Source organism: Salvelinus fontinalis, unplaced genomic scaffold (genome assembly GCF_029448725.1).
Source record: "Salvelinus fontinalis isolate EN_2023a unplaced genomic scaffold, ASM2944872v1 scaffold_0457, whole genome shotgun sequence".
Classification (NCBI taxonomy): Eukaryota; Metazoa; Chordata; class Actinopteri; order Salmoniformes; family Salmonidae; genus Salvelinus; species Salvelinus fontinalis.
The window spans coordinates 45,674-59,727 of record NW_026600666.1 but is presented as its reverse complement, the minus strand read 5'-3'; the positions used below and the strand labels follow the sequence as shown (position 1 = coordinate 59,727).

Below are 14,054 nucleotides of genomic sequence, written 5' to 3'. Positions count from 1 at the left end.
AGTGAAAGAAACCTAGTAAAATATTACTTGAGTAGTCTAAATGTATTCGGTTTTAAATATACTGAAGTATCAAAATTAAATGTAATTGATAAAATATACTTAAGTAGCAAAAGTAGAAATCATTTCAAATTCATTATATTAAGCAAACCAGATCAGATGGTACCATTTTCGTGTTTTTTTATTTGATTACGGATAGCCAGTGTCACACTCCAACACTCAGACATAATTTACAAATGAAGCATTTGTGTCTAGTGAGTGTGCCAGATCAAAGGCAGTAGGGATGACCAGGGATGTTCTCTTGATAAGTGTGTGAATCAGACAATTTTTCTGTCCTGCTAATCATTCAAAATCTAACGAGTACTTTTGGGTGTCAGGGAAAATGTATGGAGTAAAAAGTACATTATTTTCTTTAGGAATGTAGTGAAGTGAAAGATGTCGAATATATTAATAGTAAAGTAAAGATACCCCCAAAAATGACTTGAGTAGTACTTTCCCATAGTTTTACTTTAGTTCTTTACACCACTGGATAATGGCCGACATCGGAACTCTCATTGGGTTAATGAGGCAAATAGTCACACCTGTGACAGGTCCTTTAAAAGGAGAGGTGGAAGAAGTAGACCATAACTCACAGACAACAGAGTGACAACCAGTGAATCCCGTGGAAGAGTGCAGAAGGTGAGATTGTGACATTATTTAACAGACTAGCTGCCCCTTTAAATGGCACCTTAATCTTATGTGTCCCCGGTCAAATGTAATGCACTATATAGGTCCCCATTTTGTGGAGTGACACCCCCCCCCCCCCCTGAAATTAAGAGCATAGACTAACAGTTACCTTTGCAGTAAATGGGTAGTCTCTGACCAGATTTAGGATTATTCCCTATGTAGTGCACTGTGGGCCTTCGTCAAAGGTGGTTCACTACAAACGGAATGAGGAGCCATTTGGAAAGGATCCATATTCCTGTGTGCCAGGCTTATCTATCGTATGTGGTTGAAGAGATGATACCGGAGTTTTGGCAATAGCTTAGTAGTGCCGTGTTGCCCGTACTCGGTTCTTGGGGTCCTCTGGACTGGGTGTAGGAAATGCTGCCTCAGCCGTTGAACCGTTTGTACTTAACACAGGGTTTCCATAACCTCTCCTCTAGTACCAACAGCCATTCCAGATTTAAAATGCTCTCTTTCTCTCTCAGGAGACTATCACAATGGCGATATTGACCATCATTCTGCTTGTCAGCACAGCTTTTGCTCTGGGAGGTGAGTTACATACTTCACACTTACTCACCAACATTTAAATAAAACATTAGTGGGTGTTGCTCTGTCCTATTCACACACGTAGGTATTAATGTTTCTTTTCATAACCCGTTGTCCCTTGGACACCCTCTGAGAGGGCAGCCATTATCAACTGTGACACTGGAGAATTTAAGGTTTGGTTTTGCTCAAGGGCACAGACAGATATTTCAACTTGTCATCTCAGGAATAAAAACTAGCAACCTTTCAGTTACTGGCCCAACTCTAACTGTTTGTCTACCTGCCACTCCTCGAGTTCCAGAGATGTATATTGGTGTCTAGATGCTGGCCTGAGGTATTCTGATATGAACTGTTTCATACATTCAACTGGATGTATGATTGGATTGTCTAGCAACTATCAGGAAATAACACTGATACAATTTACCCCCACTTTCAGTCTTCGTTTCATCAGCTGTTATACAAAAGACAGAAATGGAATTTTGCCTGCATAAGGCTTTTAAAAAAGTAGCAGAATTTCAGTATTTAGCTAGTTAGTACGTAGGTTACTTCTGAAGTGGAACCCTAATCCGTATAAGCTACTTCTGACTAGGGAGAGTAGGGTCCCAAATGGGACGCAAACCAAGATTCTGGGATGTATGTCCAGCAATGTATATTACGTCCATACATTTTGTCCACATTACAATGTTTGTTACCTGTGTCCAGATGCTACGATACGACCCAAGACCCCATGTGAGCGTGCTAGAGATGCTGCGACACATGGCCCAATTGGAGCCTACATCCCAACGTGTGACACCGCAGGACAATACACCCCTAAGCAATGTTGGGGCTCTGCAGGTGAACACGGACGCACATACACACTAAATTCAGTTGAATGTGACACTTCAATGTGTTAGTGTAATATGTCTATTGTTTATGGAACATGTCTATTTCTGGTAGGTTACTGTTGGTGTGTGACCAGTACCGGACAGAAGATCCAGGGTACTGAGACTCCACCAGGCACTGCTCCAATCAACTGCTAGCAACTGTTCCACCAAGGTGTATATACATACTCATTCACTAAATGTTACTACTTTGCAGCTGATTCTGGATGTTAATGTTATGTCTGTAATTGTAGGTGAAAGGCGTTGGAATGAAGATGTTGGAAAGAAGACGTTGAAATGATTGACAGTTGTCTTTACTGTACTACAGGAACTGATTCACATCCCATATAAACAGATTAAATGGTTGAATTACTTACTTTATTGTTGGTGTGATAAATTGTTCAGGATATCTGAACCAATCCATTTCTGGGAAATAGAGGAAGTAGGACTGTTATGGTGACTGTATTACCACTACATTGGCGGTTACAGGACAATAAGGCAATGAAATACCACGTGACCATGGAGTAATTGGGCTTCTCCAAGCTCTGATGCTGGTGATGGTCATTAGTAGTCTACCACACTTGTTAACTGCCTGGTACTCAGCACTCTATTGTCCCTCTAATCACTCTGACATCATTGCAAATGTAATTTGAAAATCTAAATCACTTCATGAGTTCATGTTGGCCAACATTTCTATAAGCTATGCAATTGGGTGAGAACAGCCTGATGGCTTCTATTAAAAAGAGGAGGATCCCATCTGCTTCTACAGGCTAAAAATACTATATCAACAGTCCCAGGCAAGTTTTAACACACCTACTTATTCCAGGGTTTTCAGTTATAATATTTTCTACATTGTGGAATAGTCAATTATGGAATCATATCTTAAACAAATCAAACTATATTGAGATTCTTCAAAGTAGCCACCCTTTGCCTTTACAGCTTTGTACACTCCTAGCATTCTCTCAGCCAGATTCGTGAGGTGGTCACCTGGAATGCATTTCAATTAACTCAACATTTATTTGACACATGCTAATTTTAGTGTGTAGCAATGCTAGTTCCGACAGTGTATTATCTATCAATTCCCCAACTACCTAATACACATATCTAAAGATGTGAATATGTACATATGTATATGGACAAGGTGTAAAATACACGTGATAAAAGTAATGTAAACAGAGGCATTGTTTAAAGTGGCCAGTGTTTGGGTCTCAATGTAGGCAGCAGCCTTTGAGTTAGTGTTTGCTGTTGAGCAGTCTGATGGCCTTGCAATAGAAGCTGTTTTTCAGTCTCTCGGTCCAAGCTTTGATGCACCTATACTAACCTTGCCTTCTGGATGGTAGCTGTGTGAACAGGCAGGGGCTCGGATGGTTGATGTCCTTGATCTTTTTGGCCTTCCTGTGACATCGGGTGCTGTAGGTGTCATGGAGGATAGGTAGTTTGCCCCCGGTGATGCGTTGTGCAGACCGCATCACCCTGTGGATAGCCTTGCGGTTGAGGGCGGTGCAGTTGCCGTACCAGGCTGTGATACAGCCCGACAGGATGCTCTCTGGTGCGTGACGTTGGTGTACGTTTATCATATTTTTACAGGGACAGTGCACATTAATCAACGTTTCAGTAAAAGTGACGGTTTTAGCCAGCTGGCTAATTTTCAACCGTAGTCCCTGGGCAGGTTATTAAAAACAATTACAATATAGAAAATCATTGAGCAGTGAGCACACGCAGAGCAACATAGGGCAAGCCATAGCATACAGACAGAGCAACATAAGATAAGCAAGATGTAGCATTCAGACAGCAGCAACAGAACAAAAAAGCAGCAAGACAAAATTCATTAAAGCAAAAAATTGTTTCCACACCTCACAAGCTTAGGGTCTTAATAGTCACAGTGGGTACAACATCTCCAATGTACTTCCTTATAAATTCACTCACATAGTCAGCGTATAGGTCAATGTTATTCTCTGAGGCTGACCGGAACATATTCCAGTCCGCGTGATCAAAACAATCTTGAAGCGTGGCTTCCGACTGGTCAGACCAGCTTTGACTGGTTCTCGCCACTGCTGCATTCTGTTTGAGTTTCTGCCTATAACACGGTAGGAGCAAGATGGTCGGAGTTGCCGAAGGGAGGGCGGGAGAGGGCTATGTATGCATTGCGGAAGTTAGAGTAGCAGTGGTCGAAGGTATTGACCCTGCTCATAGCGCAATCAATATGCTGGTTGAATTTAGGTAGCCTTGTTCTCAAATCTGCTTTGTTAAAATACCCAGCTACAATAAATGCAGCCTCAGGATGAACGGTTTCCATTTAGTATAGAGTCCAGTGAAGTTCCCTGATGGCCGTCTTGGTGTTTGCTTGAGGGGGAATGTACATAGCTGTGACTATAACTGACGAGAATTCTCTTGGTAGGTAAAATGGCAGCCATTTGATTGTATGGAATCCTAGGTCGGGTGAGCAGAAGGACTTGAGTTCCTGTATGTTGTTCTGATTACACCATGAGTCGTTAATCATGAAGCATACACCCCCGCCCTTCCTCTTCCCAGAGAGGTGATTATCTCTGTCGGCCCGATGCTTGGAGATGTCACGTTCTGACCATAGTTCTTTTGTATTTTCTTTGATTTAGTGTGGTCAGGGTGTGAGTTGGATAGGTATAGTCTAGTTTTTCTGTTTCTATGTGGGGTTTCTTGTTTGGCCTGATATGGTTCTCAATCAGAGGCAGGTGTTAGTCATTGTCTCTGATTGGGAACCATATTTAGGTAGCCTGTTTTCTGTTGGGTTTTGTGGGTGGTTGTCTTCAGTCGTTGTGTGTCTGCACCAGATAGAACTGTTTCGGTTTTCACTTTGTTGTTTTTGTATTTTGAGTTGTTCACTTCATTAAATAAGATGAACAATTACCACGCTGCGCATTGGTCCTCTGATCCTTCAAACTTCTCCTCCTCTGACGAGGAGGAAGACGACAACCGTTACAGGAGAAGCCCGGTGGCTGAACTGATTCCGACGACATATCCCGATAGAGCCAGGTTTCCGTGAAATAGAGAATGTTACAATCTCTGATGTCTCTCTGGAAGGGAACCCTTGCTCGAATTTCGTTGACATTGATTTCAAGAGACTTTGACATTGGCTAGTAGTATACTCGGGAGCGGTGGGCGACGTCCACGTCTACTGAGCCTGACCAGGTGGCCTCTTTGCTGTTTTTGGGTCGGCTACTGGAATTAGATCCATTGTCCTGGGTGGTGGTCCGAACAGACATTCCGCTTCGGCAAAGTCGAATTCTTGGTCGTAGTTTTGATACGTTGACGTTGCTCTTATATCCAATAGTTCTTCCCGGCTGAATGTAATGAGACTATAGATTTCCTGGTGTAACAATAGAAGAAGTAATACATTACAAAACAATACTGCATAGTTTCCTAAGAACTCGAAGCGAGGCAACGATCTCCATCGGCGCCATCTTCACAGGTGCGCCTTGTTCATTTGTGGAATTACTGTACTCCTTATTGCGTTTGAGCCAATCTGTTGTTGTGACATAGTAGGGGTGGTATACAGAAGATAGCCCTATTTGTTAAAAGACCCAAGTTTATATTGTGGCAAGAACAGCACACATTAGTAAAGTGAAATGACAGCCAATCATTAATTTAAGACACGAAGGTCAGTCAATGTGGAAAATTTCAAGAACTTTGAAAGTTTCTTCAAGTGCAGTTTCAAAAACGAAGCGCAATGATGAACCATGCTCTCATGAGCATTGCAACAGGAAAGGAAGACCGAGAGTTACATTCGATCAATCAATCAAATGTATTTATAAAGCCCTTTTTACATCAGCAAATGTCACAGTGCTATACAGAAACCAAGACTAAAACCCCAAACAGCAAGCAATTTAGATGTAGAAGCACGGGGGCTAGGAAAAACTCCATAGAATGGCAGGAACCTAGGAGAGACCTAGAGAGGAACCATGCTCTGAGGGGTGGCAGGTCCTCTTCTGAACAGTTGAAACTGGAGCAGCAGCACGACCATATGGACTGGGGACAGCAAGGAGTCGTCAGGCCAGGTAGTCCTGAGGCATGGTCCTCAGTCTCACGTCCTCGAGAGAAGGGAAAGAGAAAGAAAGAGAGAATTAGAGGGAGCATACTTAACTTCTTCTGGCTGCAAGCCCGACGTCGGTACACTTATGACAACAGCCAGCTCAAGTGCAGGGCGCGAAATTCAAAATATATATTTTTTTAATATTTAACTTTCACACATTAACAAGTCCAATACAGCATATGAAAGGTACACATCTTGTGAATCCAGCCAACATGTCCGATTTTTTAAATGTTTTACAGCGAAAACACCACGTATATTTATGTTAGCTCACCACCAAATACAAAAAAGGACAGACATTTTTCACAGCACAGGTAGCATGCACAAAGCCAACCTAACTAACCAAGAACCAACCAAACTAACCAACAAACAACTTCATCAGATGACAGTCTTATAACATGTTATTCAATAAATCTATGTTTTGTTCGAAAAATGTGCATATTTCAGGTATAAATCATAGTTTACATTGCAGCTACAATCAGAAATTGCACCGAAAGCAGCCATAATAACTACAGACACCAACGTCAAACACCTAAATACTCATCATAAAACATTTTTGAAAAATACATGGTGTACAGCAAATGAAAGACAGGCATCTTGTGATTCCAGCCAATATTTCCGATTTCTTAAGTGTTTTACAGTGAAAACATAATATAGCGTTATATTAGCTTACCACAATAGCCAGAAACACAAGCCATTCCCCAGTAGTAAAAGTTAGCGATCGTGACAAACCAGCAAAAGATATATAATTTTTGACTAACCTTGATAAGCTTCATCAGATGACAGTCCTATAACATCAGGTTATACATACACTTATGTTTTGTTTGAAAATGTGCATATTTAGAGCTGAAATCAGTGGTTATACATTGTGCTAAGGTAGCATCTTTTCCCACAACGTCTGGATATTTTTCTGACACTTTTTCTGACACACATATTCTGACCAAATGACTATTCATAAACATAACTAAAAAATACATGTTGTATAGGAAATGATAGATACACTAGTTCTTAATGCAATCGCCGTGTTAGAATTCTAAAAATAACTTCATTACGACATCCAGCTTAGTTATAGCGAGAGAGTACCCAAAAGCTGGGCGCAAACGACTAGCACAACATGTTCGACAGATATATGAAATAGCATCATAAAATGGGTCCTACTTTTGCTGATCTTTCATCAGAATGTTGGACAAGGGGTCCTTTGTCGGGAACAATCGTTGTTTGGATTTAGAACGGCCTTTTTCCCTCTCGATTTAGCAAGCACACTTGCCAAGTGGCGCGAATCTCTCCATGTCAACAAACGGAAGAGAACGGAACACGGCAAAACTCCCGAAAAAATTTCAATAATCTGATTAAACTATATTGAAAAAAACATACTTTACGATGATATTGTCACATGTATCAAATAAAATGACAACTCCATTGTGTCCTCCTCCCAGAGCGCTAAGAACCTTGGCGTGATCCTGGACAACACCCTGTCGTTCTCCACCAACATCAAGGCGGTGGCCCGTTCCTGTAGGTTCATGCTCTACAACATCCGCAGAGTACGACCCTGCCTCACACAGGAAGCGGCGCAGGTCCTAATCCAGGCACTCGTCATCTCCCGTCTGGATTACTGCAACTCGCTGCTGGCTGGGCTCCCTGCCTGTGCCATTAAACCCCTACAACTCATCCAGAACGCCGCAGCCCGTCTGGTGTTCAACCTTCCCAAGTTCTCTCACGTCACCCCGCTCCTCCGCTCTCTCCACTGGCTTCCAGTTGAAGCTCGCATCCGCTACAAGACCATGGTGCTTGCCTACGGAGCTGTGAGGGGAACGGCACCTCAGTACCTTCAGGCTCTGATCAGGCCCTACACCCAAACAAGGGCACTGCGTTCATCCACCTCTGGCCTGCTCGCCTCCCTACCACTGAGGAAGTACAGTTCCCGCTCAGCCCAGTCAAAACTGTTCGCTGCTCTGGCCCCCCAATGGTGGAACAAACTCCCTCACGACGCCAGGACAGCGGAGTCAATCACCACCTTCCGGAGACACCTGAAACCCCACCTCTTCAAGGAATACCTAGGATAAAGCAATCCTTCTGCCCCCCCCCCCCCTTAAAAGATCTGATGCACTATTGTAAAGTGGCTGTTCCACCGGATGCCATAAGGTGAATGCACCAATTTGTAAGTCGCTCTGGATAAGAGCGTCTGCTAAATGACTTAAATGTAAATGTAAATGTAAAATCAAAGCCGGAGATATTAGTTCTCCATAACGGCAGCTTATCAGAAGGCAAATCCAGGTCCCTCCTCGCGCTCTCAAGAAAACAGGAAACTGGTGACACGCCATGCCAAGAGCTATGATTCGAGTCCAGATCAAGTTACACACTCCATTTCTTCTCTCACTCCTTGTCGACATCTAGTGGAAGACGTATGAAGTGCATCTAAACTTTTAAATATCAAGGACTTTAATAGGCAGCCCCTAGAATAGAGCATCGATTTCAGATTTTCCACTTCCTGTCAGGAAGTTTGCTGCAAAAGGAGTTCTGTTTTACTCACAGATATAATTCAAACGGTTTTAGAAACTAGAGAGTGTTTTCTATCCAATAGTAATAATAATATGCATATTGTACGAGCAAGAATTGAGTACGAGGCCGTTTAAATTGGGCACGATTTTCCCCCAAAGTGAAAACAGCGCCCTCTGTCCTCAACAGGTTTTAACATCTTCTGTTTTGGGTAATGATGTTAGTTTATTGTACTTGGCCGCACTGATTGTGGAACGTGCAGCATGTGAGACACTTCCAGACCATGCCTTAGTATAGAGCGTCACAAAGCCCTTGGTATTCCTTATCAACTCATCATCGTCAACCATTATTGCCCAGCATTCCAACATTTCTTCCACGTCTTTTAGGGAACTGCCTAACTTCACAGCAAGCTTAGGAATTCCGTAGGTATTTTCACTTTCGTTGAACTTGGCAGTTTCTTTGACAGCTCAAATAACTATATCAAAATTGGCTGGCTTGATGGCTTCTTCTACAGTGGTAAGTGATGTTAACCTTCTCAAGGTGACCAACAACCTCCCAAGTTCCCAGATTTGTTTTGTCTAATATCTTTTTTGTTGTGTCATATCATATACAAGCCTCTTGAATAAGAACTTTGCATACTCTAAAATGCAGTGATCATTTTTGGCAGCATCCGTTGTCTCGTCAGGTCTCATTGTGTTGAACATCTTGACAAGTCCTTCAGGTGTGTCTCTTGGGAGCTGAGCTACATCAGCCATGGCCAAAACCCTTTGCCTCCCAAATGGCCCCTGACCTACTGGACCTTCTGATTTGGTGACACATCTTCTCATATGCCTCCATAGCTCCAAGTGGGCAAACATGCCTTTATGTCATTATGGGGTCATTATGCACTTCCTAAGGCTTCCACTAGATGTCAACAGTCTTTAGAACCTTGTTTGATGCTGCTACTGTGAAGTGGGGGCAAATGAGACGGGAATTGAGTAAGGTCTCTCCCAGAGTGCCACGAGCTGACCATGCGCTTTCACGTGATAGTTAGCTTGCAGACCATGCATTGCATTTCTGCATTTCTGAAGACAAAGTAATTCTCCGGTTGGAACATTATTGAAGATTTATGTTAAAAACATCCTAAAGATTGATTCTATACTTCGTTTGACATGTTTCTACGAACTGTAATGGAACTTTTTGACTTTGTCTGCTCCTAGTGATCGCGCGTCATGAATTTGAAATACTGGGCTAAACACGCGAACAAAAAGGAAGTGTTTGGACATAAATTATGAACTTTTTCGAACAAATCAAACATTTATTGTGGAACTGGGATTCCTGGGAGTGCATTCTGATGAAGATCATCAAAGGTAAGGGAATATTTATAATGCTATTTCTGACTTCTGTTGACTCCAAAATGGCGGATATTTGGGTTGTGTTGGTCTCTGAGCGCTGTACTCAGATTATTGCATGGTGTGCTTTTTCCGTAAAGTTTTTTTTAAATCTGACACAGCGGTTGCATTAACTTCTTTGATATAGGGGGCAGCATTTTCACTTTTGGATGAATTATGTGCCCATAGTGAACTGCCTCCTACTCTGTCCCAGATGCTAATATGTGCATATTATTATTACTATTGGATAGGAAACACTCTGAAGTTTCTAAAACTGTTTGAATGATGTCTGTGAGTATAACAGAACTCATATGGCAGGCAAAAACCTGAGAAAAAATCCAAACAGGAAGTGAGAATTCTGAGAGTGGTCGATGTTAAAGTCATCGCCTATTCAATTCCCTGTAATATATGATGTCAACAGTCAATAGAACGTGGAATGAAGCTTATGCTGTGTTGTGAGACCGGATGGGAGGTGTTTGAATCAGTGGTCTGGCAGAGTGCCAGTTCTTGGTCACGTACTTTCCTCATGATATCGTCATGCGTTCCCTTACTTATAGAGACTGAAAAGAATGCTCCGGTTGGAACGCTATTGGATATATATGATAACAACATCCTGAAGATTGATTCTCTACTAAGTTTGACCAGTTTATTCGACTTGTAATATAACTTTTTTAAGTTTTCGTCCAACGTTTTCGTCCGCCTGCATCTGCGCGAGCGTTTGGACATGTGTACTACACATGCTAGCAAAATTAGCTATTTGGACATAAGTAATGGACATTATCGAACAAAACAACGATTTATTGTGGAACTAGAATTCCTGGCACTGCATTCTGATGAAGATAATCAAAATTAAGGGAATATTTATGATGTAATTTTGTATTCTGTTGACTCCAACATGGCGGAGAAATGTTGTTAAATCTGAGCGCCGTCTCAAATTATTGCATGGTGTGCTTTTTACGTAAAGTGTTTTTTTAAAATCTGACACAGCGGTTGCATTAAGAACAAGTGTATCTTGAATTATATGTAAAACATGTATCTTTCAAAGTTTATGATGAGTATTTCTGTTTTTTGACGTGGCTCTCTGTAATTTACTCCGGATATTTTGGAGGCATTTCTGAACATGGCGCCAATGTAAACCGAGATTTGTGGATATAAATATGCACATTATCGAACAAAACATAAATGTATTGTGTAACATGATGTCATATGAGTGTCATCTGATGAAGATGTTCAAAGGTTAGTGATTAATTTTATCTCTATTTCTGTTTTTGTTACTACTATATTTTGCTGGGAAAATGGCTGTGTTTCTCTGTGGCTATGTACTGAGCTAACATAATTGTTTGGTGTGCTTTCCCCGTAAATCCTTTTTGAAATCAGACATGTTGGCTGGATTCCCAACATGTGTAGCTTTAATTTGATGTCTTTCATGTGTGATTTCATGAAAGATTGATTTTTATAGTAATATATTTGATTTGGCGCGCTATATTTTTTCTGGATTTTGGCCAAGTGGGACGCTACCGTCCCACCTATCCTAGAGAAGTTAAGGAGAAGTATATCTTTAATTCTGTGAATAACACTTGTATCTTTTATCAATGTTTATTATGAGTATTTCTGTAAATTGATGTGGCTCTGTGCAAATTCATGGGATGTTTTGGAGGCAAAGCCAAATGTAAACTGAGGTTTTTGGATATAAATATGAACTTGATCGAACAAAACATACACGTATTGTGTAACATGTTGTCCCGGAAGTGTCATCTGATGAAGAATATCAAAGGTTAGTGATTCATTTTATCTATATTTCTGCTTTTTGTGACTCCTCTCTTTGGTTGGAAAATCACTGTATGCTTTCTGTGACTAGTTACTGACCTAACATAATGATATGTTCTGCTTTCGCCGAAAAGTCTTTTTGAAATCGGACACTGTGGTTGGATTAACGATAATTTTATCTTTGTAATGGTGTCTAATACTTTGAAATTTGAATTATGAGATTTCTGTTGATTGAATTTTGCGCCCTGCAATTTCATTGGCTGTTGGCGAGGAGTTCCACTAGCTGATCCCTCGTCCTCGACAGGTTATAGCACATGGTCAAAACGCAATATTTTTAATGCTGGGTGTGTAAAGTAAGCAGGGACAGGCGTTAAATTAACGCGTGCAGGCGCTAAATTAACCCGTGCACGTGTTTAAAAAACATCTTCACCTGCTAAGTTAACGCCTACACGCGTCAAATAAGCGTGTGCACATGTGCTAAATAAACGGCTGCAAGCGGTCCTGTACACGTCAAATTAACACCTACAGCTGCTAAATACACACCTACACACTCTAATTTAAAGCGTTCTTTAATATGCAAATTTACCAGACAATTTCCCTCGCTCCTCCTTTCATTAAATCGGTGTACAGTCAGTTGGATGCAACGACACCACAATTGAAGATGGCGAGAAGGAACTTCCATATCTGCTGAAAACAGACCCTAAAAAGGCTACACTCGACTTAATGCCCTTCAGTCCATGTTAACAAGGTTGATTATTTTTAAATACTATAATTACTTAATCATCAAGTTGATCTGCTAGCTAACACAGAGGACGGATCTGTTTATGGCTATGCAGCTATGTTGGAGGCTCAGACACTGAGACAGCAGTGCAAGTAACTTAGGCCTATGTGTGGCTAATATTGTCTGATTAGGCCAAGGGAGTATTTTATATTTAGCTAGTATATGTAGAATATATACATTTTGTTGTAATGTATGCTGGTATTTAAATGGCTGGATTGCTAAATGAGTTACTAGTTCGCTTGATAACGTTCCTTAGCCGCACACCCCGGCCATAGCCACAGTGAACGGCCCCGTCTTGTAATATTTATACAGCCCTGCTAGTTACATAAAAGTCACTTGTTATCGAGGAGTACTAACGTCAAACATGTTTTTGTATTTTTAGTTAAAACAACAACTGAAGGTCTAAAACTTCAGGCAGGCAGGCTGGCTAGCTATAATTTCAATGCTACCTAGCCTTAGCCGCCGTCTTGCAAAATGGAAACCATACAGAGGAGCCTTGAGTGGGCTAAGGGGATGCTGATAAATGTTGGGTGTGGTTGGGTTTAATGTTGTTTTTTAATTTTTTACAAATGTTTTCACTCTTCGTTCTCCTGCTCCAATATTATAAAAACATTACTTGGCCACAATTTGTGACAGTTACTATAATTGAAGTGTTTTTGGAATGAGGGTGGTGTGCTGTGTCACAATACATTAAGTAGCCTAAACACAGTGTATTATTGTCACAGCCAGTTCCAGTTACGGGGCTCCTCGGACTTGGAGAGGAGCTAGAGGTGCACCTTGTTATGCCATCACTCAAGAGCAACTAATGTTTCTGATGTCCTCTGCTTTCAGTGTGTCTCAGACAGCAGATATTCTACATGTGTCCCGGTCGACAGTCAAATGTCGTCTAAGGTCAGTTGTGCTTGGGAGTAATGCTATAAACTACAGACTTTAGATGCATGGTTTCCAGTTTCTTACCAATCAAACAATTTAGAATGACTACTATCAAGACAGGACTTTAAAATGACTATGATGATATGCATTACCTCATCCCTGTCCATTGTTCATTTCTTTCCCCAGACACTTCACATGCACCGTTATATTCTGACATGTCAGACTTGGCTCTGGATGAAAATATTCAGGACTTGGTGGCTGGGAACGACAAACGTGGACCGGAGGCTGTTCGATCACAATTAAGGGCTCTGGGTGCAGAGACGCATAGTGAGGGACAGCATGCTTTGTGTTAACCCCGAGGGCGGCTGCCCTCAGAGCCATGTCGCAGAGGCTGCATAGAAGGTCATGCCGTGTTGCTGGACCAAACTCGTTATGGCACCTTGATGGAAACCACAAACTGATGAGATAGATGTATCTTTGTGATAGACACAATTATCTATATCACTGGTGAGAAGTTGTACATTGTAACATCTAAAATTGTTCATCATCAACTAACAGTTCACTAAGCAATGGCCCTTGATACTATATGTCACATGTGG

The 14,054-nt window shown here is 41.5% G+C and overlaps 1 protein-coding gene across 1 annotated transcript; it reads left to right on the top strand.

Moving 5' to 3' along the window:
* Positions 1-611: 611 nt before the first annotated feature.
* LOC129846104 (equistatin-like) lies at positions 612-2,481 on the top strand. Its single transcript, XM_055914096.1, has 5 exons — positions 612-675; positions 1,188-1,251; positions 1,948-2,079; positions 2,182-2,280; positions 2,360-2,481. The coding sequence occupies exons 2-4, from the start codon at positions 1,200-1,202 to the stop codon at positions 2,262-2,264; spliced, it is 267 nt and encodes an 88-aa protein (XP_055770071.1). The 5' UTR covers positions 612-675; positions 1,188-1,199; the 3' UTR covers positions 2,265-2,280; positions 2,360-2,481.
* Positions 2,482-14,054: the final 11,573 nt, after the last annotated feature.

Coding starts and splice junctions, on each gene's coding strand:
- LOC129846104 (XM_055914096.1), top strand. CDS start 1,200: ATGGCGATATTGACCATCATTCTGCTTGTCAGCACAGCTTTTGCTCTG. Junction 1,252..1,947: donor CACAGCTTTTGCTCTGGGAG/GTGAGTTACATA, acceptor ACCTGTGTCCAG/ATGCTACGATACGACCCAAG. Junction 2,080..2,181: donor GCAATGTTGGGGCTCTGCAG/GTGAACACGGAC, acceptor TATTTCTGGTAG/GTTACTGTTGGTGTGTGACC.